The sequence below is a fragment of the Schistocerca nitens genome, chromosome 4 (genome assembly GCF_023898315.1).
Source record: "Schistocerca nitens isolate TAMUIC-IGC-003100 chromosome 4, iqSchNite1.1, whole genome shotgun sequence".
Lineage (NCBI taxonomy): Eukaryota > Metazoa > Arthropoda > Insecta > Orthoptera > Acrididae > Schistocerca > Schistocerca nitens.
The window spans coordinates 567,543,924-567,569,316 of NC_064617.1; the positions used below are offsets into that span (position 1 = coordinate 567,543,924).

The following is a 25,393-nucleotide window of genomic DNA, read 5'->3' on the forward strand; positions in this document are numbered from 1 at the left end:
GGCAGACTGGGGGCTCTTCTCTTCCAGGGCGACCTTTCAGGATCAAACCTTCACAAGCTGCGATAGTCAGGTAGCACACCTCACGGAAGTCATTCTCGCTGCTGCTGAATATTCCATCCCTCACCCTACCTCTTCTCCACGTCGCGTACCGGTCCCCTGGTGGACCGCAGCATGTAGGGATGCTATACGTGCTCGTCGACGTGCTTTACGCACCTTTCAACGCCACCCTACAGTGGCGAATTGTATTAATTATAAACGATTACGTGCTCAGTGTCGTCGTATTATTAAAGAAAGCAAGAAAGCCAGCTGGGCTGCTTTCACCAGCACCTTCAACAGTTCTACTCCTTCTTCTGTTGTCTGGGGTAGCCTGCGCCGGCTATCTGGCACTAAGGTCCACTCCCCAGTTTCTGGCTTGAAGGTCGCGAATGAAGTCCTTGTGGCCCCTGAGGCTGTCTCCAATGCCTTCGGCCGCTTTTTCGCCGAGGTTTCGAGCTCCGCTCATTACCACCCTGCCTTCCTCCCCCGCAAACAGGCAGAGGAGGCGAGGCCACCTAACTTCCGCTCCTCGAATCGTGAAGGTTATAATGCCCCATTCACCATGCGGGAACTGGAAAACGCACTTGGCCGATCACGGTCCTCCGCTCCAGGGCCTGATTCTATTCATATCCAGATGCTGAAGAACCTTTCTCCTGCGGGTAAAGGTTTTCTTCTTCGTACTTACAATCGCATCTGGATTGAGGGACATGTTCCCGCATGCTGGCGCGAGTCTATTGTTGTCCCGATTCCTAAGCCGGGGAAGGACAAGCACTTGCCTTCCAGTTATCGACCTATCTCGCTTACCAGCTGTGTCTGTAAAGTGATGGAGCGAATGGTTAACTCTCGATTGGTTTGGCTGCTCGAGTCTCGACGCCTACTTACCAATGTACAATGTGGATTTCGAAGGCGCCGCTCTGCTGTCGACCATCTGGTTACCTTGTCGACCTTCATCATGAATAACTTCTTGCGGAAGCGCCCGACCGCGGCTGTGTTCTTTGATTTGGAGAAGGCTTACGACACCTGTTGGAGGGCGGGCATTCTCCGCACCATGCATACGTGGGGCTTTCGCGGTCGCCTCCCTCTTTTTATTCGTTCCTTTTTAATGGATAGACAGTTTCGGGTGCGTGTGGGTTCTGTCCTGTCCGACACCTTTCGCCAGGAGAATGGGGTGCCACAGGGCTCAGTTTTGAGCGTCGCTCTCTTCGCCATCGCGATCAATCCAATAATGGATTGCCTCCCAGCTGATGTATCAGGCTCCCTTTTCGTGGACGATTTTACCATCTATTGCAGCGCGCAGTGTCCACGTGTCCTGGAGCGCTGTCTTCAGCGTTCTCTTGACCGTCTTTACTCTTGGAGTGTCGCCAATGGCTTCCGTTTTTCTGCCGAGAAGACGGTCTGTATTAACTTCTGGCGCTACAAAGAGTTTCTCCCACCATCCTTACGACTCGGTCCCGTTGCTCTCCCACTCGTGGAGACAATCAAATTTTTAGGCCTTACCTTTGACAGGAAACTTAGCTGGTCTCCACATGTGTCATATTTGGCCGCCCGTTGTACCCGTTCTTTAAATGTCCTCCGTGTTCTCAGTGGTATGTCGTGGGGAGCGGATCGAACCGTCCTACTTCGTCTATATCGGTCGATCGTCCGCTCCAAGCTGGATTATGGGAGCTTCGTATACTCCTCTGCACGGCCATCCATCTTACGCCGCCTCAACTCCATACAACATCGGGGTTTACGACTTGCGATCGGAGCATTTTATACCAGTCCCGTAGAGAGTCTTCATGCTGACGCTGGCGAATTGCCACTCACCTACCGGCGCGATATACTGCTTTGTCGGTATGCCTGTCGGCTACTGTCAATGCCCGACCATCCTTCTTATCGTTCCTTTTTTGACGACTCTCTTGACTTTCAATACGGGTTGTATGTCTCTGCCTTGCTACCCCCTGGAGTTCGCTTTCGTCGCCTCCTTCAACACCTTCATTTTTCACTCCCTGCAACCTTTCGAGTGGGCGAGAGCCGCACGCCACCTTGGCTCCAGGCTCAGGTCCGCGTTCACCTCGACCTCAGCTCGCTCCCAAAAGAGGTCACCCCCGGTTCGGTCTACCACTCCCGTTTTTTGGAACTTCGTTCGAAGTTCAACAACATGACTTTCATTTATACAGATGGCTCTAAGACCAATGACGGGGTCGGGAGTTCCTTTATTGTCGGGGCACAAAGTTTCCAATACCGGCTCCATGGCCATTGTTCGGTCTTCACAGCTGAGCTCTTTGCCCTCTACCAGGCTGTTCTGTACATCTGCCGCCACCGACATTCTGCTTATGTCATCTGCTCAGATTCCCTGAGCGCCATCCAGAGCCTCAGTGATCCGTACCCGGTTCACCCTTTCGTACACCGGATCCAACGCTCTCTTCAGCAGCTGGTGGACGTCGGTACGCCGGTTAGCTTTATGTGGGTTCCTGGCCATGTCGGTATCCCTGGGAACGAAGCTGCAGATGCCGCGGCCAAGGCTGCGGTCCTCCAGCCTCGGACAGCTTCTTGTTGTGTCCCTTCGTCCGATTTTAGCAGGGTCATTTGTCGGCGCGTTGTGTCGCTGTGGCATGCCGATTGGGCTGCACTTAGCGACAACAAGCTTCGGGCCTTAAAACCTCTTCCCGTGGCTTGGACGTCCTCCTCACGCCCTTCTCGGCGGGAGGAGGTCGTTTTAGCAAGGTTAAGAATTGGACACTGCCGGTTCAGCCATCGCCATCTGCTGACGGCTGCGCCGGCGCCGTTCTGCCCATGTGGGCACTTGCTGACGGTTAGTCACATTTTAATGTCCTGTCCCGATCTTAAAACACTGCGCCTCGATCTTAACCTGCCTACTACTTTAGATGCCATTTTAGCGGATGACCCACGAGCAGCTGCTCGTGTTCTTTGTTTTATCAATTTGACAAACCTCGCTAAGGACATTTGATGATGTTTTTTAATCCTATGCCTGTCAGTCTGTCTTTTATTGTGTTTTCCCTTTTAGTTGTTGTTGTCAACTTGTGCCTCGCGGTGCATTCTTAGAGTAGTCAGGGCGCTAATGACCATTGAAGTTGTGCGCCCGAAAACCACAAAAAAAAAAAAAAAAAAAAAAAAAAGACCCATACACATTCCCTGATACACTTACACATGGAATAACCTATCTGAAACCTAAAGATCAAGCAGACACAGCAAACCCAGCTAAATATCGCCCCATAACATGCCTACCAACAATCTACAAAATATTAACTTCAATCATCAAACAGAAATTAATGACACATACAACACAGAACAAAATTATAAATGAAGAACAAAAAGGCTGTTGCAAAGGAGCACGAGGATGTAAAGAGCAACTGATAATAGATGCAGAGGTGACATATCAAGCTAAAACTAAACAAAGGTCACTACACTACGCATACATTGATTACCAAAAAGCTTTTGATAGTGTACCCCACTCATGGTTACTACAGATATTGGAAATATACAAAGTAGATCCTAAATTGATGCAGTTCCTAAACATAGTTATGAAAAACTGGAAAACCACACTTAATATCCAAACAAACTCTAATAATATCACATCACAGCCAATACAGATTAAGCGTGGAATATACCAAGGAGACTCATTAAGTCCTTTCTGGTTCTGCCTTGCTCTGAACCCACTATCCAACATGCTAAACAATACAAATTATGGATACAATATTACTGGAACATACCCACACAAAATCACACATTTGCTATACATGGATGATCTAAAACTACTGGCAGCAACAAATCAACAACTCAACCAATTACTAAAGATAACAGAAGTATTCAGCAATGATATAAGTATGGCTTTTGGAACAGACAAATGTAAGAAAAATAGCATAGTCAAGGGAAAACACACTAAACAAGAAGATTACATATTGGATAACCACAGCGACTGCATAGAAGCGATGGAAAAAACGGATGCCTATAAATATCTAGGATACAGACAAAAAATAGGAATAGATAATACAAATATTAAAGAAGAACTAAAAGAAAAATATAGACAAAGACTAACAAAAATACTGAAAACAGAATTGACAGCAAGAAACAAGACAAAAGCTATAAATACTTATGCCATACCAATATTGACCTACTCATTTGGAGTAGTGAAATGGAGTAACACAGACCTAGAAGCACTCAATACACTTACACGCTCACAATGCCACAAATATAGAATACATCACATACATTCAGCAACAGAAAGATTCACATTAAGCAGAAAGGAAGGAGGAAGGGGATTTATCGATATAAAAAACCTACATTATGGACAGGTAGACAATTTAAGAAAATTCTTTATAGAACGAGCAGAAACTAGCAAAATACACAAAGCAATCACTCATATAAATACATCGGCTACACCACTACAATTTCATAACCACCTCTACAACCCTTTAGACCACATAACATCAACAGATACGAAGAAAGTAAATTGGAAAAAGAAAACACTTCATGGCAAGCACCCGTATCATCTAACACAGCCACACATCGATCAAGACGCATCCAACACATGGCTAAGAAAAGGCAATATATACAGTGAGACAGAAGGATTCATGATTGCAATACAGGATCAAACAATAAACACCAGGTATTACAGCAAGCATATTATTAAAGATCCTAATACCACAACAGATAAATGCAGACTTTGTAAACAACAAATAGAAACAGTAGATCACATCACAAGCGGATGTACAATACTAGCAAATACAGAATACCCCAGAAGACATGACAATGTCGCAAAAATAATACATCAACAGCTTGCCTTACAACATAAACTTTTAAAACAAGTTCCTACATACAAGTATGCACCACAAAATGTACTGGAGAATGATGAATACAAATTATACTGGAACAGAACCATTATAACAGATAAAACAACACCACATAACAAACCTGACATCATACTCACCAATAAAAAGAAGAAATTAACACAACTAATCGAAATATCCATACCCAATACAACAAATATACAAAAGAAAACAGGAGAAAAAATTGAAAAATACATCCAACTGGCTGAGGAAGTCAAAGACATGTGGCATCAGGATAAAGTTGACATCATACCAATTATACTATCAACTACAGGAGTCATACCACACAATATCCACCAATACATCAATGCAATACAGCTACATCCAAACATATATATACAATTACAGAAATCCGTAATTATTGATACATGTTCAATTACCCGAAAGTTCCTAAATGCAATATAACATGTACCGTACAGCAAAAAGGAAGTGACGCTTGATAAAGGTCCGCGTCACTCCATTCTTAACCAGACTTCTAAAAAGTCTGAGAAAGTAAAGAAATAATAATAATAATAATAATAATAATGACCTGGGGATATGAGGTGGAGAGAGAGAGAGAGAGAGAGAGAGAGAGAGAGAGAGAGAGAGAGAGAGAGAGAGAAGATACCAGAACAGGTTTTGTGTGTACATGGATATAGTTTCAGGCTTTGATACTTACCTCTGAATGGGGTGATATCACACTAGATAACTGATTCTTAACCCTCACCTCTCCACCCCCATCAATATGTAGGGGTCTCTTAAGTATGTGAGATAGTAATGTCTCCCCTTTAGTGTCCACTGGTGGGATAATGAAATAGTCACCATAAAAATAATGCAGTATCTGTTGCAGCATCAACATCCATTAAGGTATACACTTATATTTATAACACTTTGTGTCTCAGCTAGTCAGCTAGCATTTTGATTATCAAAAACAGTGTGGTGAAATATTTGGAACTATTGGGACCTGGGCTAAAATTTTTGTCTTCCATGGGTAATTTAGCAAACAAAACCATACACTGTAGACACAATCTAAGATCATATAGTGAGGAAGACATTTAAAACTAGACCATTTGACATAAACTGCCCTATAGTAAATGTGACACAGATAGCCTGTAAAAATGTAGCTTGAGCTGGCAGGAATGTTTTCTGCGGTTAGTCAGACTGCAAGCCTAGTAACGTTAGTAGGTCCTCGGGCAAACAATTGGACTGGATCATGTATTAAACATAGCTTATTTTCTAGCATTGGCACTTTTGTACACACATTTACTTTTAATTTGGAATTGTGCAACTTTCCTTTGTACACATGTCAGAATGGGTGAGGAAAAAGCATCCTTAGATGTTTTTGGGGTGAAATTTAATGTTCGTAACCTGAATGTTTCTTGCAAATTATCAAATTTTGAGTAATATTGAAAGGAAAACTCATGAAATCTACTGCATGAAACCTTATTCCCAAATTGTTTTGCTGTTATTGAAACATTTTAATCATCTTTGTAGGCTGGTAAACATTTTGACCAGTGACACATATACATTAAACATTAGATATATGTTACTGCATTTGTTGCAGAACAGTTAAATTTATAATGAAAATATATAATATTGTTGTAATTTTAATGAAGTAAAAAATTTTCTTATACACCATTATTTTAATATTTTCGTTTAAATCTTATTTTTCAGTTGTCAGTGCCATCAAGCTTGTCATCAGCTGCATACCAAACGCAAGGGTTCTCCCATCCTGTGCTTGGGCCAATGGGTCCATCATTGCCACAGTACCCGTCGTCATACAGTGCGATGAGTACTATGACAGGTCTTCCAGGTGCAGTTGTTCCTAACATCGGTTTGCATCCAGATCATCGCACGATAACAAAACCACAGAGTGAGTTAGTTATGCCTGTTCAAATACAGGATAGAGAACCTGCCAGCAATAAAGACCAAGGTGCGAGATACGGTAACTGTTGCTATTTGCCTGGGCATGCATCACAAAGCTTTCTACTTCATACGCGTATAATTTTGAGGTATAATTTATGCCTCGTGGCACTAAAGCTTACCTTCTGTGGTGGTGGTGGTGGTGGTGGTGGTGGTGGTGGTGGTGGTGGTGGTGGTAATTGAATGTAATAAAACCTAAAATTGTTTCCAGTATGTGGACTGAGAGTATAAGTAACTTCTTTCTTGGTACTCACATTAAGGGTAGATTGAAAAGTGCTACAAATTAGGTCACATGATTTGATAACCTTACTTTTGTTCAAACAGATCAGGCCTACTGTAGTCTTCAGTTGTCACCATTCTTTGACTGGATGAAGATAATCATGCAGTGACAAAACATGTTTTTCTTAAGATTTTGTATAGCCCAACTGGAGAAATTTATTTGGCCGCTACACTACCACTGAAGACCATGTTTTAATATATAAATTAGTATTTGTGGGTCACTTCGTACGTTTTTCACAGAGTGATAAGACTTCACATATAAATAGTTACACAATATTCTGAATTAAGTTCTGTATATGAAAAAACTGTATAAGGAATGCATTTTTACTATAGGACAAACAACTGAATTGGCACAGTTAGTCTAATTTGAAGTTATTTTAGAGCAGTGCATCGCATCAAATGTTGGCTCTCCCAGTGGCAAATGTCATAAAGCTGACATCGAAAATAACTTCCAGTCATCCTCATTTGTTCCTAAATCATAAATTTCCTATCTTCATGTATGACTTAAAGAGAGAGAATTTGTCAGGCTTGTTTTATAAACCAATACTCTGCATAAGTACATAAATTTATCTGAGAGAATAAAGATAATGGGAACCTGTTCATCAATTGAACTTCCTGCATTGCGTTCTTAGTATTATTTTATCAAAAATACTTTACTTCTCAGTCTACCCTTTTACTGCAGAGTACAATCTAAGTGGTGTTTTACATTTAATATAATCAATGTACATAGTTTTAGTGCAGAGAAGTTTTTGCATTAGTATAGTTACATACTTGTCATTAACTTGCATGCTGCAGTTCTTGGTACTTCCTAATAACCTTTCATATTTCATTTAACCCTGTCCATGTTACTGCATTGGTAAATAGCAAATATTTGAAAGTGCAGTAAGGCTTGTCATTGACTAGTTAAGAATGTAACAGCACTTAAAACTGGATTTGCCGTTGGTGTCTGAATAGTCTAGTTTTTGTAATTGGGAAGTATTAGGATGTGTTGGTTTTAAATGCAAGTTGTTGTTGAGGGTAGGGATTAAATCTTTTGACTTCATTGTTCTATGAGGAGTTTAATACGTACAAAAATCACATGGTCTCCAAAATGGAAGACTCGACTTAGATTGTTCACGGATCCCAACTTCTCTTCAGATGGTCTCAAAAATCCTTAAGCCTCCCTCTGTCTGGAAATTCAGTTACCTTTTTATTTGATGTGTTCTTGTTCTTCTACTGACTGATCACCTAAATGTTCAATCATTGAATTAATTAATTCTCTCATTTAGAGTATTTAGAAGGTTCTGGAAAGTGATTAGCATCTGTAAAGGAGATGCTAGTATGACAAATTGCAGAATACTACACCAGTGGAAAGACATATTTGCAAAATGTTTTAAAGAATCAGTGTTAGAAGAAAATTGACAATTACAGTGCCTGGTTGTATATATAGCATATGGTGCCTCACTGTATATATCGCATATGGGTTGTAAGATAAGGGGCATACAGGTGTACCATAAATTTTTCTGTTATTTACAAATTCATTAAGGTGTATTAAGTTTCAAAGAAGTCTTCTAACAGTTTTCACGTGTGCTGTGCTTTTAGAGTAGCATCGCTTACCATTGTAATATAGCTTATGTGTTGTGTGTTTCGCCTTCTCCCTTACAGTTTCTATTAAAACTTTCTGGCAGATGAAATGTGTTAGAATGGAACTAGTGTATACAACATTTGCCTTTCACAGGCATATGCTCTTCTGACTGAGCTGTCAGTGTCTCGTGACCTGCTCTAACAGGTTTACTTTCACCAGTACCTGCCCTACTTTACCAAATACTCACAAATGTTTCTTTGCATAGTTACAGAACTCGTGGAAGAAAGGATACTTCAGATAAATGGTTTAGTCACAGCTTAGGGTTGTCTGCTAAATGAATTTTCACTCTGCAGCTGTGTGCGCTCAGTTGGCAGATAATTTTCCTGTTGTATGTAATTAAACATGTGACACACTACCTAGCTTTAGGAAGTGGTAGTTCCTTTGTTGGGGAGAGGATATGTTGGAAGGCTAAAAGGTGGGGCAGGTCACTGAGACACCAGGATAAGAGGAAACCATCTGTTGAGATGAGGTTATTTTGCTATTGGGCTGGTAAATTAGACAGATGAAATCATTTCAGCTATTAATTTAGCTGCAGTAAAAACAAAGTAGTTCAAATTTCATAGGACTATTTGTACACTTTCTGCCAGTCACAAAATACGGAATTGACACATCGGGCTCTGGGTGGGCATTTGACTATGAATCCGGTTTGTGAAACACTGGATATACACTTTCGCTGTCAGTTTACTCGGAGGAATTGATGACATAGATAAGTGTCCTCGTCTTCCAAGGCAAAGCACCAAAACTGGTAAAATCTTGAACTGAAACCCCCTCCTGCAGTGGATTTACAGCTCCACATCAAATCCCACTTCGCACAATCATGGGCCAACTGTTGGGAGGCTACTTCCCTGTCTAATAAACTTCGTGCGATTAAGGTGACACCAGGCCCATGGCGTTCTTCCTTTCGCCTCTCCCGAAAGGACTCGACCACACTGTGTCGTCTTCGCATTGGCCATACCAGGCTGACCCATGGTTATCTTTTGCGTGTTGAGCCACTCCCACTTTGTGGTTGTGGAACCTTCCAGTCAGTAGTCCACATTTTGGTTGAATGCCCCCTTCTTTTGGTACAGACTCCCCCGCACTTTACCTTTGATGTTGGCTGATTCCAGGATCGTCGACCTGGTTCTCGGTTTCCTCTGGGAAAGTGGTTTTTATTCTCAGTTCTAAGGTTTTTCATCTCTCTGGTGTTGGGGCAGGGCGGTGAGTGTTGGGGTATCACCCACTGTAAGTCGTGTTTGGAGATTCCACTCCCCTCCCTGATCGAGATAGTCTTTCCTCCCCTTTTACTCTGTTTTTATCATTTTTTAGGATTGGTTAGTCTCCTTTTCCCATATGCACTTCTACATTCTAGCGGTTGCACATTTTAAGTCGCAGGTGGTCTTGCCTCTGCTGCTTCTGAGGTGGGATGTTTCCTGCCTCCAGAATAGTGTTGGGTTTGCTCTCTTGTTGACTTACCTCATTTTGTTTTTACCATTGACAACATGACTGCCCTTTTACATTTTTTAGCCTTTTCCCTTTCATCGTTCTGAATTTTCTGAGATGTCACACTATCGGAATGGAACACATTTGAAACGAAGGACTGATGACCTTGCTGTTTGGTCCCTTCAACCCCAACCAACAACAAGATCATCTTGAACTGCATATCTGAAACGATGGAAGAAAATGTTGGGAAAGTTAAAGGGATCATTGCAGTAGATTCATAGTTCATGCACCACTGCTCACCCCTGTTTCCCATTATAACAAACTAGTTACAGAGTTAAAATAAATGGTTCAAAACTTAGAAATCATGCTACACAGTTCTGCTAGAGGGATGAAATGATTACCTTTGAATGTGAACTTTGATGTCCCGGCATATTTCTAGTTTCAGAATTCTCATGTGTCCACTTGGTCTCTCAAATTATCTTGTTGCCATTTTCAGATGGCTCCACTTGGTCTCTCAAATTATCTTGTTGCCATTTTCAGATGGCTCCTGACTGCTGTGTTGGGGCAAGTGACCTATATATGAAAGTCATTGCATGAGTCACACCAACTATGGCATATCTTGGGATAATGCCATGGGAATTTCATGATGTGGATTGAACCATAAGGCAGTGTGTATCTAAATGCCAACATAAAACAGTATTACAGTACACGGTCACCGTAGCGCGCACGCGCGCGCACACACAGTAACTCTTATTATGCACAGATACAAATGGAACACAAATGAATCAAAGGAGACTACTAGCCTTCAGAATAGTTACCAATGCATCCACAGTGTTACCAGTGATGGGGAAGGTGTTACGTGCCATTGACATTGCCATAAATGTGCCACATGTTGCAATGCTGTGAGGGTATTTGTCTTGTTTGCAAAGTGTCTCCCACGTGATAGTTTCTTCAATTATAGAATGAGGTCAATATCGCGTGGAGTAAGGTCAGGGGGATCAGTTGGGTGGGGAAGGATGTCATATTCCCACCACTGTAAACAATGCTTGATGAGTTCTGCAGTGTGGGTTGTGTGTTACTGTGGAGTATGATTGCATTATTTGATACTACCACACATTTTTGAAGTATCACTGAAGGTGCAGCATAAAGTTGAGGGTACTGGGCATGGATGGTGTGGCTGTGGGTAACGAGGTGACAATCCAGAATACCATGGCTGTCATGGGCCAGAATACTTGACCTTTGTGGGTGATGGAGTCCCACACCTTGTCATCATTGCATACCTTGATAATGCAGTTCTGTGTATTGGGTCTTCCAGTCTGGTTCGTACGCTTGTGCCCTGTTTTCATTAAACACAGTAATGTGATTGAGCATGTAACTCCAGTCTGGCTCACATTGCTTAAACTTCTGCACCTCTGTTAACTGATGTGGTACCCATTTTGAACACTTACTGTGCACATTAGTCACGCCTAACACTGTTTCTCTCGACATAACTGTGTGTGGGATTAATTTCTGCACAGTCCAACATAGGCTATGTTAAACACTGTTCAATAACAGCCATGGACAGGTCAGTAGGGACAGGTGTGGGCTGCCCACTTAATGGAAAGCTATTGTTGCTGCTTGTCTGCATCAGAAAACCATCACCCACTGCTGCTTGTAGTTTCACAAGACACTGAGTAGCATTTATGAGTGACAGTTTTCACACAGGCTTGCTGTTCCACTCCCCTAACATCAATTTTGTAGCATGACCAAGCTCACACAGCAAGTTTCAGATGCTGGTACTAAACCATCCTCACATGTTATTGCAATCTGTTGGCTTTTAAATGTATTCATACCAGTTAAGGTGATTGCAGATGTTCGTGTGAGATATCTTAGTTGCCATGACTTGCAGAATGACCCTCAGATATTCACTGTTACCATCAGTCACATCACTCCTATGGGTGTCAATCCAATCCAACTGTCACTGTGGATTATGGATATGATGAGATGTGGTGCAAACGGCTACCCTTCAGTCTTTGACTGCAGACATCACTGTATGGGAACTTTGGATTTTTCTTGGCTTTGTAAAGTTCCTCACCTAAGTTGCAGGCCACAATCTTTGTTAGACCATATCGCATCCTGATTTCATTGGCTTCTAAAATCACACAATCCCAGGAGGAGATATATAGGTTCACAGTCCTAGTTTTTGTAATCCATATGTGGCAGCGCTGTTCCTTTCTGAGTTATTACCAGCACCTGCCTGTGAACTCGTCGCAGCAGATTGCCAGTAGGAAAGCTGAGTAGAAACCTACCATACTGCGACTCGCATCAGGCTGCATACAACATAAATATTGTAAAAATCAGGAAAAGGTCTTAATTTTGAATGAAAGGTGGAAATACTGGCAAAACTTCACTTATATTCTGTTTGGTATTAAAAGTTCACTGCCAACCCATGCTCATCCCATCAGTAATGCACAAACCCTTTCATTTACATAGCAAGTTTATGGTAATGTATTTCCCGAAATCTGAGTGGCTACTAAACACGGATTGTTCTTAAATAAAAATGTTCGCCACACTAAGTTCATCGGTGTTAAATGCACTGAACTTTTTGGTTACCGATCTGCTCAATATGCCATGCGAAATTTATTCTCATAAACAAAATTACTTAAAATCTGTATTTTCTAAAAAACACTCCAGAAGAAACCTTCCTTCACTTCAAAGCACTTTTGAGGCATGTAGCACTAAAACTGGCAAAATATAACTTCCTTTGGTGTTCATACTACATACAACCGAACCATTCAAAGGCTGGGCTCAGACTACTCTAGACTGCTGTAAGCATTCTAGATCTCAAAGAGAAAGGACGCACGATGAATACTCTGTTCTGGTTGGTCAATTTTCTTTAAGGCCAATAGAAAAATGTTATTCTCCCTTGTTACTCTGTTCTTTCCATGACTAATCAACAAATAACTGAATTTAGAATTGTACTTTACCTGAAATAAATATTTAACTTTCTGATACTTTATTTATACTCTGTTACTATTTTCGTTTGCACTTGAATTAGCTTTCCTTTTACCACAAACTTAACATATGATAAAAAAATTCCCTGTTTGCATTCACACTTTCTTAAAAATTTATCTCGCTAGTTTGCACAATGTTTTTCAGTAGAACAGTGATCTGTGTATTTACTTTGGACCACATTCACTCATCTTTCACACTACTAAAAACATATACAAAACTGTACAAACTTAAACAAAAAAGCCTTCAAAAAATACAGAACAATTCACAAAAACATTCTCTTTGTCTGCTACTGTACTCCGGTGGATGAAAATTAGAACTACGTACTAGACTGAACCTGCTTCAGGCCATCTGTCACTGTGCACGAGTCATTTTCCAGATACACAGGCTGTAGACAGGAGTGATATAGGGCCGCCATGCCTCTCACCCGCTATGATTATAAAGTTTTTTCCAAAAATTTTAAATTCATACAAAAGTATCGATCCTGGCTTCAAATTTTAATTTTTCAAAAAATTCTCATTCTTATTAACTAAAATTACAAATTTCTTACTCTGGACTTGGCAGTCTAAGACTAACCTAGCCTAATCTTTTAATTTCTATATAAAAATAATTTCTTACTTGACAAAATTGATACAAATTTTCAACATTTTAATAGATTTCGTGAAAGTCTTTCGAAGTTACTTTTCACTTTTTTATTTAAAGGTACTGTGATCTCTGTCCTTCCATTTAATAATGATATTTTATCTTACATTAGCACAAGCACATCACTAGTCACCGCATAGATTTCCCAGGTTTCTGATTATGGCGTCTTTGCATTTTAGTGTCCATAACATTCCTCCATTCTCCACATGTCTTTCCAGGATTTACATGAAACGTTATCCTTGAAACCATGCTTTCATCTTACTACTTTCTTCACATACATCCTAATACACAATTGCTTATTGTACAAGAAATTATTTACAAATTTTGGATTTTGATGTTTGTTTTAATTTAATCAGCAAGAGCAAATCCACTAGAAAATTTTTTCGAGAATGTTTCCTTTAAAATAGCTAATGAGTTTCTAAAAAAAGCTAGTTCCTATTGAAAGCAAAACTCACTTTTCTTCACTTTAACTCAACAGGAGAAAATTTGTGAGACACATTTCACACAAAGAAATTATTTACAAACATTTTATGATACATAGTTACCACTTCATGTAGTGTCTCCTTGCATCACTTTCCTCCATATTTTTTACCACTATTGAACAGAAATAAAAAATGAACCCACTTCAGATCATCTGTCACTGTGCACGAATTAGTCGCTCCTGATACAGACTCCAGACATGAGCGATATAAAGGCACCATGCCTCACTTAGTATGACCAGTTAGTATACTGTGTTTGATCCTGGCTGATGGTCTGGCATATTTCGGTGTGGTGTCTGTTCATGGTACCTCTCATGTACTGTATGTATGGATTCTCCATTGTATGCCTTGCTGTGCTGACAAGAGGCTTTAGTAGACCACTGGTTTTAAAGGCCTAGATCCACCTTTACTGAACCTAGGTGGTGCAGTTATCAGTAAGGCAATGATACACAGTGCAACTCAAAATTAAACAGATGGAACCTGCATTGGTGCAGTGCATAGGAAAGTAGTTGAAGCAACTCAATTGTTTTGCATATGACGATGACTAGAACTCGTACTGTATCCCCTGATCTCAGCTGGGAGTACTTGTTGTTTCACTAAACTGCATCATACGAATAACATGTTACCAGATGTGCCTAATTTTTTTTCTCTATGTAAATGAAGTAAAGGTACATCTGTTCCTCTACATATTTTCTCAGTAAAGCTTTCATTTTGCATAAAATTAAAAAACCACATGTTTTTAGATCAGCATGTGTGCTCTGCTATGCAGGCTTTCTCATTAGGTTCTAAGGAAACTATTCTTTAAATGAAATTCACTCTTTCTTCTAAGTCCCACATCAGTGTGATACTGAACTGGTTTACTTTTCACTTTTGCCCACAGTTACTGTGATACTTCGCAAATAAGTAAACTAATAAGTGTATTTTCAAAAGTTTGCAGTGAAGAATGTAGTTACTCAGCAGTTTGTTGGCTGGGGTTTAGGTCACTCATTGCTGTGTACAAAAATAAAAGTAACACATTGAATTGTTAGTGATTGACAGAGACCAATAACTCATACCATTCTCAAGAAATTGACACTAATTGCAGGTTGTTTGTGATGGGGTTGGCAGATATGTGCCACCGTGAGGCTACTGCCATGTGCTGTGGTTTGATATGCTGTGTGGAATTCTCATGTTTGTATGCTGCCAGTACAAGGTGAAGCTGGAAATGAGTAGACACCAGAAGTCATCAGCTGATGCTATCCAGATGTTGTGTGTTCCTTTGTTTTCAGTCGATGCTTCCTGATTCCAGAAAACTTTGACACGTTTGAAGGAGATGATTCCTGTTACTTCCGAATGAGTAACTGTATGAAGCAGAGTACAACAAATTGGGTTTTTTCTAAGATTATTCAGTTTTCTGTCATTGTCTACCCCCTAGAGTTGAGCACCCACTCTACACCATAGATGGTGACAGAAGTCACTTCAAGTAGTGTTTTTTCTGAATACTCCTAAAGCTGTATCGTACTGTTTTGCATAATTTAACAACAGTAAAAACAATATGCTAGCATCATTAATTTGTAATAGTTATTTATGTATGTACAACATTGGATGAATTCATATACGGTCAAGAACTTATCATATTGCAATGAGTAGCCTCTCAGGAGAAACAGCAAGTCAAATGTGTCCTGCTTTGTCAGAGTGGCTGATACTAGTTGCTCCATAAAGTGGGAACTGTCTAGATTCAATATGTAGAATTCGTGAAATTTGTGCTGAGACCTCATGAGAAACCACAGCTGAACTGTTGGATATTAATAGCATTGTATGGGTGCATCCAGTACTTCCTTCTCAGTTTCTTGAGCTTTAAATAATAAGCCTTAATAAATCCTCCTTAGAAGAGCTTGTGATGGCAACTGAAACAGAAACAAGTCTTGTTATCTTGTTGCTTGCCATATTACAAGTTGAAAGTGTTGAACAGTTGAGGTTCATGTGACCTGTCACCGTGGTGCGAACTATGCCATACTGTCAAGGTCTGAGGGAGCAGATGAAATAAGTCATTAATGGTCAAATAGTCTGACTTTTCTGGAGATATTGCTGATAAATAGAATGTGTGAAACTGGATGTGTTAGTGATTGGTGCTCCATTTTCATCCTGCTGCTGTCTAGGTACAGCCTGTCTAAATGCAGGCTTTACCAGTTTGCAGGTACATAAATTCCTTCAGAATGTCTCATGGTGTTTCAGCTTTGAGGCTGTTGTGGTTGGAGATACATCAGTGCCCTGTGACCAACTGTGTAAAATACCTTCATGCTGAGAATTTGGGTGGTTATTTCAGATCTGTAGATGCAGATCAGTGTGTGTAGGCTTTCTTTGGTGTCTCATGTTGCCATCTGGTTTTCATTCTGCTGGGACATCAAGAAATGAGAGGATGCCATTGTATTCTGTCTCCATGGTAAACTGTAATTTAGGGTTTGAGTTCTGGTGATTGAGAAATTCACTTAAGCTGTCCTGTCCATGTGGCCAAATGATATGACTTTCACATAATGGTAGGAACAGCTCGGCTGTAGTTTAGTATGCAGCAGTGCCTTATCTATGAAGTCTTCCATGGACAAATTCATCAGTCAGTGACAGAGGACACCCATGATGGAAGTGTCCATTAATTTCCATTGAACAGGAAATAATATAAGGAGAGCACAAACTGTAAGTCTCTCATCTTGTCAGTCTTGAATTTCTTTTTTGTCAGTTCCACAGGTCCCTGCAATAGTACCCTGATGAAGATGGACACTGTTAAAGCCCACTAGCAGGTCGCTATCATTGAGACAGTTTTTGTAGAAATTCTACAAATTGAATAGACTTAAAGATGAGATGTTGATATTTCCCAACAGATGGACTAGGGAGAGCAATTGGGCAGCCAAACTCTGTTCGTTGCTTCTGTTTTAATAAGTATCAGCCACAGTGGGATTCCCACTTCATGGTCTTCTGGCAGTCCACATAGTTGTGGTTGAGCAGCAACTCATGGTAGAAGTTGAACATTTGTACATTGAAGGCACTTCGAAGATATTGTGGACAAATTGGTAGACATGACCTGGGTGGATGCTTGAGAGTTAGTTAACTTCATACCTAACTAATTGAATGTGCATTTTCTTTGTAATATTAAAGAATGTAGGAGCACATGGAGGAATATCTAAAATAAGGGAAACAACCAGTCACCATGTAGTGAATTGGTACATGGAGCACAGGAATGTACAACAAAAGGAGCATTCATACTAGATCCAAAGCCATAGCTGTTACTCTAGCAATAGCACACACATTAATAAGCACAACCGCACACAGTGAAACATACTCCTGTGCCCCCAGCAAAGGTAATATCACAGTAATACTGGCAAGTCACACTGTACACCATTGGTCCTGGAGTGCCAGTCTGTTCAAAAAAAGAATGGGCTAGTGATGAACATGTGCTTCGCCAGCATGTCGTACCCGGCCTACAGGAAAGAAATGAACTGAATTTGACAGTTCTCATGCAAGATGGGGCTCATCACTGGTGAAGTTCACCTGCTTCTCAGAAACACATTTGAAAACCATTGAATTATCAGCCAATTTTTTCCAAATGTGTGGCCTGTATGATCACCTGACCTCACTCCCTTTGATTTCTGGTTGTGGGGCTATGTGAAGGACGAAATTTACCAGAGAAACATTCACACGTGCTGATGTGAAGCACAGCATATTAGGGGAGGTAGCCAGCATACCTATGGACATGCTTCGTTCTGCTATGCAGAATGTGCTACTCCACTGTCACTCTTCTGGACACTGATGGGTGCCACATTGAGCCCCTTTTGTAGCTATAATGGTACCTGTTGTATGTAATGGTATGATGTACTGTAGCAACACATTAAAAGTGTTAAAATTGAATTGATTCTGCAGTATTTCTCTTCCCCATGTCCTTGACATTGCTACCAAGTTTGGTACTCGTGCAGTAATTAGCACGTGTTGTAACACGTTAAATAGGGAAAGTTTAATTATAACTACCCACTATTTTGAACATACAGATTGTGTTTTTGCATCATGTGACTCCTGCATTACTGTTGGTTGATTCCAGAAGTGCATATATACAGTATATTGCACTTAGCCTATGTAGACGTGGTTAAAATGTTTTTGCTTCTTGTATAGTTACACAATTTCAAGAGTTTCTATGTTTAATATTGTGAATGTGATCTTGGGAAGGCACTTTTGAATTATAACTTATTGATGTAGCATGGCAGGAAGTGTGGCATTATGAGTTCCCATATTATCCCAAATGTGGTTACCATACTTCCACATAGTCACTGATGAAAAACCTAACTCACATACAAAAAATTACATTTAATTTGTCAAAGAGTGAAAATCAATACTGAATTTGGCAAAAGTCACTGATGAAAAACCTAACTCACGTACAAAAAATTACATTTAATTTGTCAAAGAGTGAAAATAAATACTGAATTTGGCAAAATATTTAATATGCATGACAACAAATAATCTAGCAAAAACAAGATTTTGACAAATGAGTGTGGGAGAAAATAAAATAAAACAAAACTACCATAAAACTATTTTTTGCTGTGTCTACTGAGGACAGATCTGCTCAATATGACCAGATATGCTTTTCTGATAAGGTCTTGCATTTCACAACAGCCTGATCCCCCTTTACATGTGAGTCTTCATATTTGAAAATGGCCCAAGGCTGAAATATCGATTGTATAACAATAGAATAAGAAATATTACAGTAAAGTGGTGGCAGTATCATTCAAAAAATTTACCATGACTGTGACTCCAAACAAAATAAAAATATCAATAGTTTAATTTTCATTTGTCCCAATTTTAATATAGTTTTCCCGTCATAGCCAATGTTTCATCACTTCTGTCGACTTCGAAACTCCAAGCATGATGCTTAACTATGTCTGTTGCCTCAATAGCTTTTGACATTGTGGGAACTGTGAATGTTTCCAGTTAAGTCGTCTCAACTTCTCTCTTGTTTCTCTACTGTCTGTTCCTGCAATACTTAATAAAGTGTCATGGACTGACAGATGGCAATACCTCAGTCACAATGTATTCATCAAAGCTAATAGTCAGTGTTCTTTCTCATTTACTCACGTGAAGGTACTTCATTTTCTGGCATGATGTAATTTGTGAGTATCTGAGAAAAACCAGCCTTCCTGAAGTAGTCAGATGGTGCTTTCTTGTGTGGAATCCCAGGCACTTGTACAAAATACATAGTGCCAAGATAACATTTCTCATCGTGGAATAAGCTAACCACTTCTATACAAGAATCTTCCTGTACTTTCGCTTTAGGCATTTAAAATGCCTTGGTGTAGTGGCTGAAGGTGGCTTGTAAAATTACCAGGAAAAACACAAATGTATTATGTAGATAAAACACATCTGAAGGATGCATTGCACAGTGGTCAATAAACATTGTTTTCCCTGTTTCCAAAGTGTAACTAACCATTCCACACATGCAATAATTGTAATATAGTTTTCATTACCCATGCATTTGCATTAGATGTATTTTGGCATAGAGATTTTGGCATGTTTTTGAAGCCTTTCTAATTATTAGTGGCATGAATTTCCCTGTTCTTTTTTCGTTACAATCTAATAAAGCAGTTAGGTCTCCCCTTACCAGCAGTTCTAGGTGACTTTCCCTGAAATCTACCCCTTTTCCTAGACCTCTCCAGTCCTTTCTCTTCACCGTTCTTCCTTCCCGTTCAACCTGTCTGCCTGAAGGAGCCACTGGCTCTGAAAACTTCCCAGTCGCAAAAGTCTTTTGTTTTTTCTGCTGCCACTTGGTGAGTAGATTATCTATACAGATAAAACAATTTTATCAAAAATTGTTTTCATGTTATAGCAAATGATTGGTATTACTTGCAAAGTTGTTGACACTGAATAGCACTGTCCAGCTGTACATTTCTGCACCATGGAGCTGTGAACGTTCTACTCCCATCACTCTCGACAACTCTTAGTGGTAAAAGTCGCAATGACTCAAATAGTACAGATAAAATTGAGTGCACTAAGCAGGAGGCAGAACACAAACAAATCACTTTAACGTATGTTTAGCATAATTGGGACTTAGACTGCCAAAAATGAACTTACTATGGGTAAAAATGGGATGAGTGTTGCACTAATAGGGTTCCACTGTACATGCAGAGTCCTTCCTACAAGTCCTCAATCCAGTCAAAAATCTGGTGAGATAATTAAGCTTGTACTTTGTTAGTGGGGACAATATTGAATGCCTACAGAAAGTCAAAGAACACAGCATTAACCTGTGTGCTGTTGTGTATGGTGCTCTGGATCTCAGGAATGGACAGAGGGATGGGAGTTCTCAGACTCCATGTTTTTTCACTCTTCAAAAAGCATAAGCATGACTTCCTGTAATTCTAATACAAATGTACAATTCTTTGTATCTGTTCATATGTATGCATATGTGTGTACATATGTGCTAATTATATTGCTCAATTAATCCATGACTGTTAGGAGATCCAGACAGTTTTGTGCCAGCAAATTCTCTTGTAAGACCAGTTCAGATTCAGCAAAAATATTTATTTCCATATGCATTTTACAGTCTGTTCCAAATAAGTGTTACTGTATGCTTTGTGATGTTTTTGGAGAGTGAAAATAAAAGGGGAGCCTGGGAACTCTCATCCGTCTGAGATCCATAACAATGTACACAACAGTGCTGTGTTCCTTTACTTTGTGGAGGTATTTGATATTGTTGCCACAAATAAACGGCATGCTTGCTTACTATATGTCCTCCTCAAATTGGATTGCACACTTATTTACTCCAGATACTGAATGAACAAAGTTTGTTGTGCAAAGTATTTTTGTTTATGGTTCATAGAAGATTGTGCTCTTGTATTCTGTTTTCCTCTTGCTAGAAGTCATTGACCTAGAAATTATTTTTCATAACTCGAAAGGAATATGTTAGCTTCAACTATGTTTAATGATGAAGTCATAGCACATTTTAATGTTCAAATATAATGTCAATGTTTTCAGCAAATAATGTTTTGATAACTGCACAGCATTTGTTGCAAAGAAACTGTTACACAAAGAACACTCTCCAGTAGGTTACTACTCATCATACCTTGTGTGCTTTATGAGAAATACCAAACAGTTAGACAAAGGCTAACTTTGTCACATCACTGCAACCCCTGACAAAATCGGCACACTGTTGGAAATAATGGCTAGTTTCCGGTGGGTTGTTAGGAAAATTTGCCCTGTGTGGAAAACACCATCTTAGGTATTTTTATTCCATGTGTTGTGAATGAAACTATGAAGGCTCTGTGGTCTGCACAGAGTGGTTTTGTGGGCTGCAATTTTCTGATGACTGACCTAATAGGTGTATTTTTCATTCTGGAGAAAGCATACGAAGCACCTTGGAGGCAGATCGGCTGACAACTTATCATTGAGCCTTCCTGCAATGTTGGTCTTCCTGTGGCATATTGTCATTTCTTGCACACAAGACAGTTCAGTCATGTGTGAGAACAGTGTCACTTAGAGAACTGACAGTTTTTGTTGATTTTTCTCTTTCACCAACCCTGCAAGCCTTAGTCCATAAATTTGTTAAATTTGCTAAACAACCTAGTGCCATAGCCATGTGAGTGAATTTTTATTCATCTTCTCTTCTTAAATATAGTATTGGGAAGGAAAATTTAGCTTTGTGGCAGTGCTGTTTTTTATTGACAAAGCCTTATTATGGAAACATTTAGACTCACTTTTTTGCTCTTTTTGCTGACTTAATTCACAATAGGCATGGGACACCCTGAAGAGACTAATCAGAAATGCCTGTGACTGTAAATATTTCTTGCCTTCATAAATTTTATGTACACATGGCTATTGATGCATCCTGTTTACTGTGGTAACAATTTTGATTAAAAAGTACTCAGCTCAGTTTGTATCAGGTGTCTGAGAAAAGACCTAACTGTGAATGTTATTGTGATAAACTTGGATGTACTAGTGTGACAAATGCAGGCAACTGTTCCATGAATAAAATTGACAGTTGCTAATGGTACTAATAGTATGGTTTAGCCAATAGAAGAGAAACTACGAAGCAGTGCTTGATTGTGCTCCTTGCACAATGTACAGTAACATAGGCACCTATCTTCCACACATCTGCTCTTACCACAGAAATGAAAAGTCCTGCTACAGCTAGTGAAAACACAAATTCAGGATTTCCTGACAAGCATTGTGATTTACAGTCCTAACACGGCCTATAAGTACTTAATGTTGTCAAGATTTTGAAGCAAGGAGGGTGCCACAGTTGTATGTACAATAGTATTAGTGTTATTCAAAAAGAAATGAGCTGGACACTGTGAAATGAAAATCACAGAATGGATCATAATGCCCTTGCCTATGGAAGAAGATATGGTCCCTATGAGTGCACAGGCCTCAAACTTGCCAGTAGGACATAATGCACCTGACAGATAAAGCACATTCATGTAGTTGACCATCCACTGCACCCTGTTACGCTGAAAACAGAAGTGCAGGGTTCAGAGGAGAGCAAAGGGGCATAATTAATTTCCTGGCAATGGAGTGCATGCAATGGGAAGTGAGGAAAGAATGCTTGTCCATTGAAGGGATAGAGGTAATTAGCACTAGCAATATGAGGACGTACGGGTGTTGTTGGCTGATGGACCATGATCTGGAATGCCTCACAGCATTATTGGTACCGTTGCCAAGCAGATGGGTGCCCTCACGATTAAAGATGGGCAAGTTCTGGTGGAAACCATTGGCTTGGACATGAATGTCAAAATGACAATGTACACTTTTGCCATTCTCTGGTGAATTTCCATTCCCACACCCCTTTTGTTGTAAGGAAATGCACTACACCCCTTTGCTTCCCTGTTGAAACATCCATTTCCTTTTACCAGTGTTTGTGGAAGAGACCCAAATGTGGCTCTTGCTCTGTTGTCACATGGAGTTTAAGCCCATGCTCTTCCCCCCTGTGGGTCTAGGGGCTAGAATAGCCCCGAGGTATCCCTACATGTTAGAGGCAACTAAAAGGAGTCAAACTTTTTTCCCTATAAGTTCAGGTCCGATTTTATGGTGTGACCTGCCACTTTCCAAATTCTACAAAAGTGCAGGCCGTATGGGGAAGGACGCCTTACGTGGTGCACAGGTTATCCATAGTGCCCTTAGATTCAACCTCCTGAACCTCTTGTCATGGCTTTGCATCTCCACCTGCAATTCAACTATTTGGGCAAGGACACTTTCGGGTTATGTCATCTTCTGTTGTCTCCTGACCTTTTTCGCTCCCATGACAGTATTGGATTTATGTGTGCCCAATATCCAGCACGGTAGCTGGTAGTAGCCTCGTGAAAACACAGGTCGCACTGCTGATGCCTGAGCTGTAAACTCCCTCATATGCTAAAGAGTAGATGCCTGTCTTCCTGGGGCATGAGGACTCCTTGCAATGGTCATCATGCCAGGTGGCCTTCGCTGTGGCTGGGTGGCGCCTGTGGGGAGAGCCCTGATTGTAGTGGGTGGCATCAGGGTAGATGACCCGCAATGAAGTGGACTAAGTTATCTCTTGCTGGTGACCTCTAAGGGCAACAGCAAGTACAATGCTGACAGATATGATCCTAAATTATTTCCCTCCCATGGTATACCATGGGAGGAATGTAAGACTACAGAAAGAAGAGCCATATTCACCTCAGTATTTAGTCTGTAGCAGAACACCTTTCTACCTATAAAGCCTCAATTTTTTGTTCATCTTGAGGATAAATTTGGGAGTGACAGTGCTGTCAAAGATGAGAAGCGATGGTCTTGATTCAGACAGCATCCCCAGCCCAGTCCTGGGCGTTACTTGCTTGTGACCTGCTGGGTGTACTCCTGTTTCCATCACTCCCCATAAAAGCCTCAAGATGGTCCAGGAGATTATTTTCCATTGCGACCTCCTCTTGCAGTCTGCCGACGAGCAAATTCATATTATTAAGTGAAAAGACCTTGTTTCGCAAAGTGCCTAGCATCCAGGGCACGTTCGTCTGTTGATTACTCATATGATTTTGAATGCATCCCTGTTGGTTATTGAACATTTTTGATCAAATTCTATATTGATTTATGAATGAATCGTAAGTTGATTTTTGAATGCGTGCATAGTGTACGTGATGTCTCTGCCAGGGTACTCCCCGTCATATCTAGAAATACCCTTTCCTGCAAACAAAAGGGTCTACGTGCAATACGCGCTGTCTACTTCTTTGACATTGCAGTAAAATTTCGTACACACGTAAGGGTAAATGACAATTGCTGTTTATGTGGTTGACTGGGTTTGCAAATGATCAGTGCTGTTAGAATTACTAGCGAATTCCATAGTTTCATACTACCAGAGTGGAAATAAATGACTAACAGGAATTACAGGCATCAAAGATCACGTATTGTCTTCTCAGTGATTCATGAAAATGAAATTTTGACAAATGTTTGGCCAGACCGCTACACTATTAAGGGCCAGTTATACAGTCTTCGGCTAGCAGCTGCTAAAGTTCTATTCTGGAGGTAGCGAGGAAAACGCGTTGTACAAACATGTAATAACACCTAACCAGAGAATAAATGCAGGATAACTAAACTGGCGATTGTGGCAGGGTTTGTAAAGTTAACCAGAGAATAAATTCTGACACTGGCAGGAATAGTTACAGAATTAGTGATGACAAGATTGATTGTTAAAACGAGGAAGGAGAAGAAACGGGGACTCCCACAAATTGCGGAAGAATATGACTACTCCAAATTTATATAAAAATTTTGTACTACTACTTTTCGATGTCATGCTTCAGAAGCTAGAGTGTATGAATGAAATGTGAAACTACCGGTATTTCCTAACACAAAACTTTTTGCTTGTAGTAGGCCTAATAGGCATTCGATATTGGTACTTCACAAATTATATTGTTGTGTTATAAAATAACCATTTGTGCCAAAATAGTCTTGTTTATTTGGTGTGTAACAATTACTGGAATATTAGGCAGGCCTAATTCGTTTTATCTAGCAGACAGTGACAAAATACATGTAATCAAATCGAGAAGCCACACCACAGAATAGCTTTCCTAGTATTAGACAACGACATTTCGTTTTTTCATGTAGCAAAACATTGACGAATTTTGATGAGGTAATAGATGCTTTCCTAGAAAGGAAAGCATGCCATGTAAAGTTGTAGCAAGATTAGAGAGAAAAAAATGCCAAGACTTCAGGATTGAATAAGTGTTTACTGTCTT

General features: G+C 40.2%; 1 protein-coding gene across 5 annotated transcripts in view; it reads left to right on the plus strand.

Annotated features, from left to right (window-relative positions):
- The window catches only part of LOC126252926 (protein LSM14 homolog A), a 156,864-nt gene that overhangs the window by 41,350 nt on the left and 90,121 nt on the right, over window positions 1-25,393 (plus strand). For 3 of the 5 annotated variants that reach the window (XM_049953917.1, XM_049953918.1, XM_049953916.1), the window contains exon 3: window positions 6,519-6,777. In XM_049953917.1, coding sequence (XP_049809874.1) covers window positions 6,519-6,777 — 259 coding nt within the window. The remainder of the gene's footprint in view (window positions 1-6,518; window positions 6,778-25,393) is intronic. The other 2 variants (XM_049953919.1, XM_049953921.1) reach the window with 1 other exon arrangement.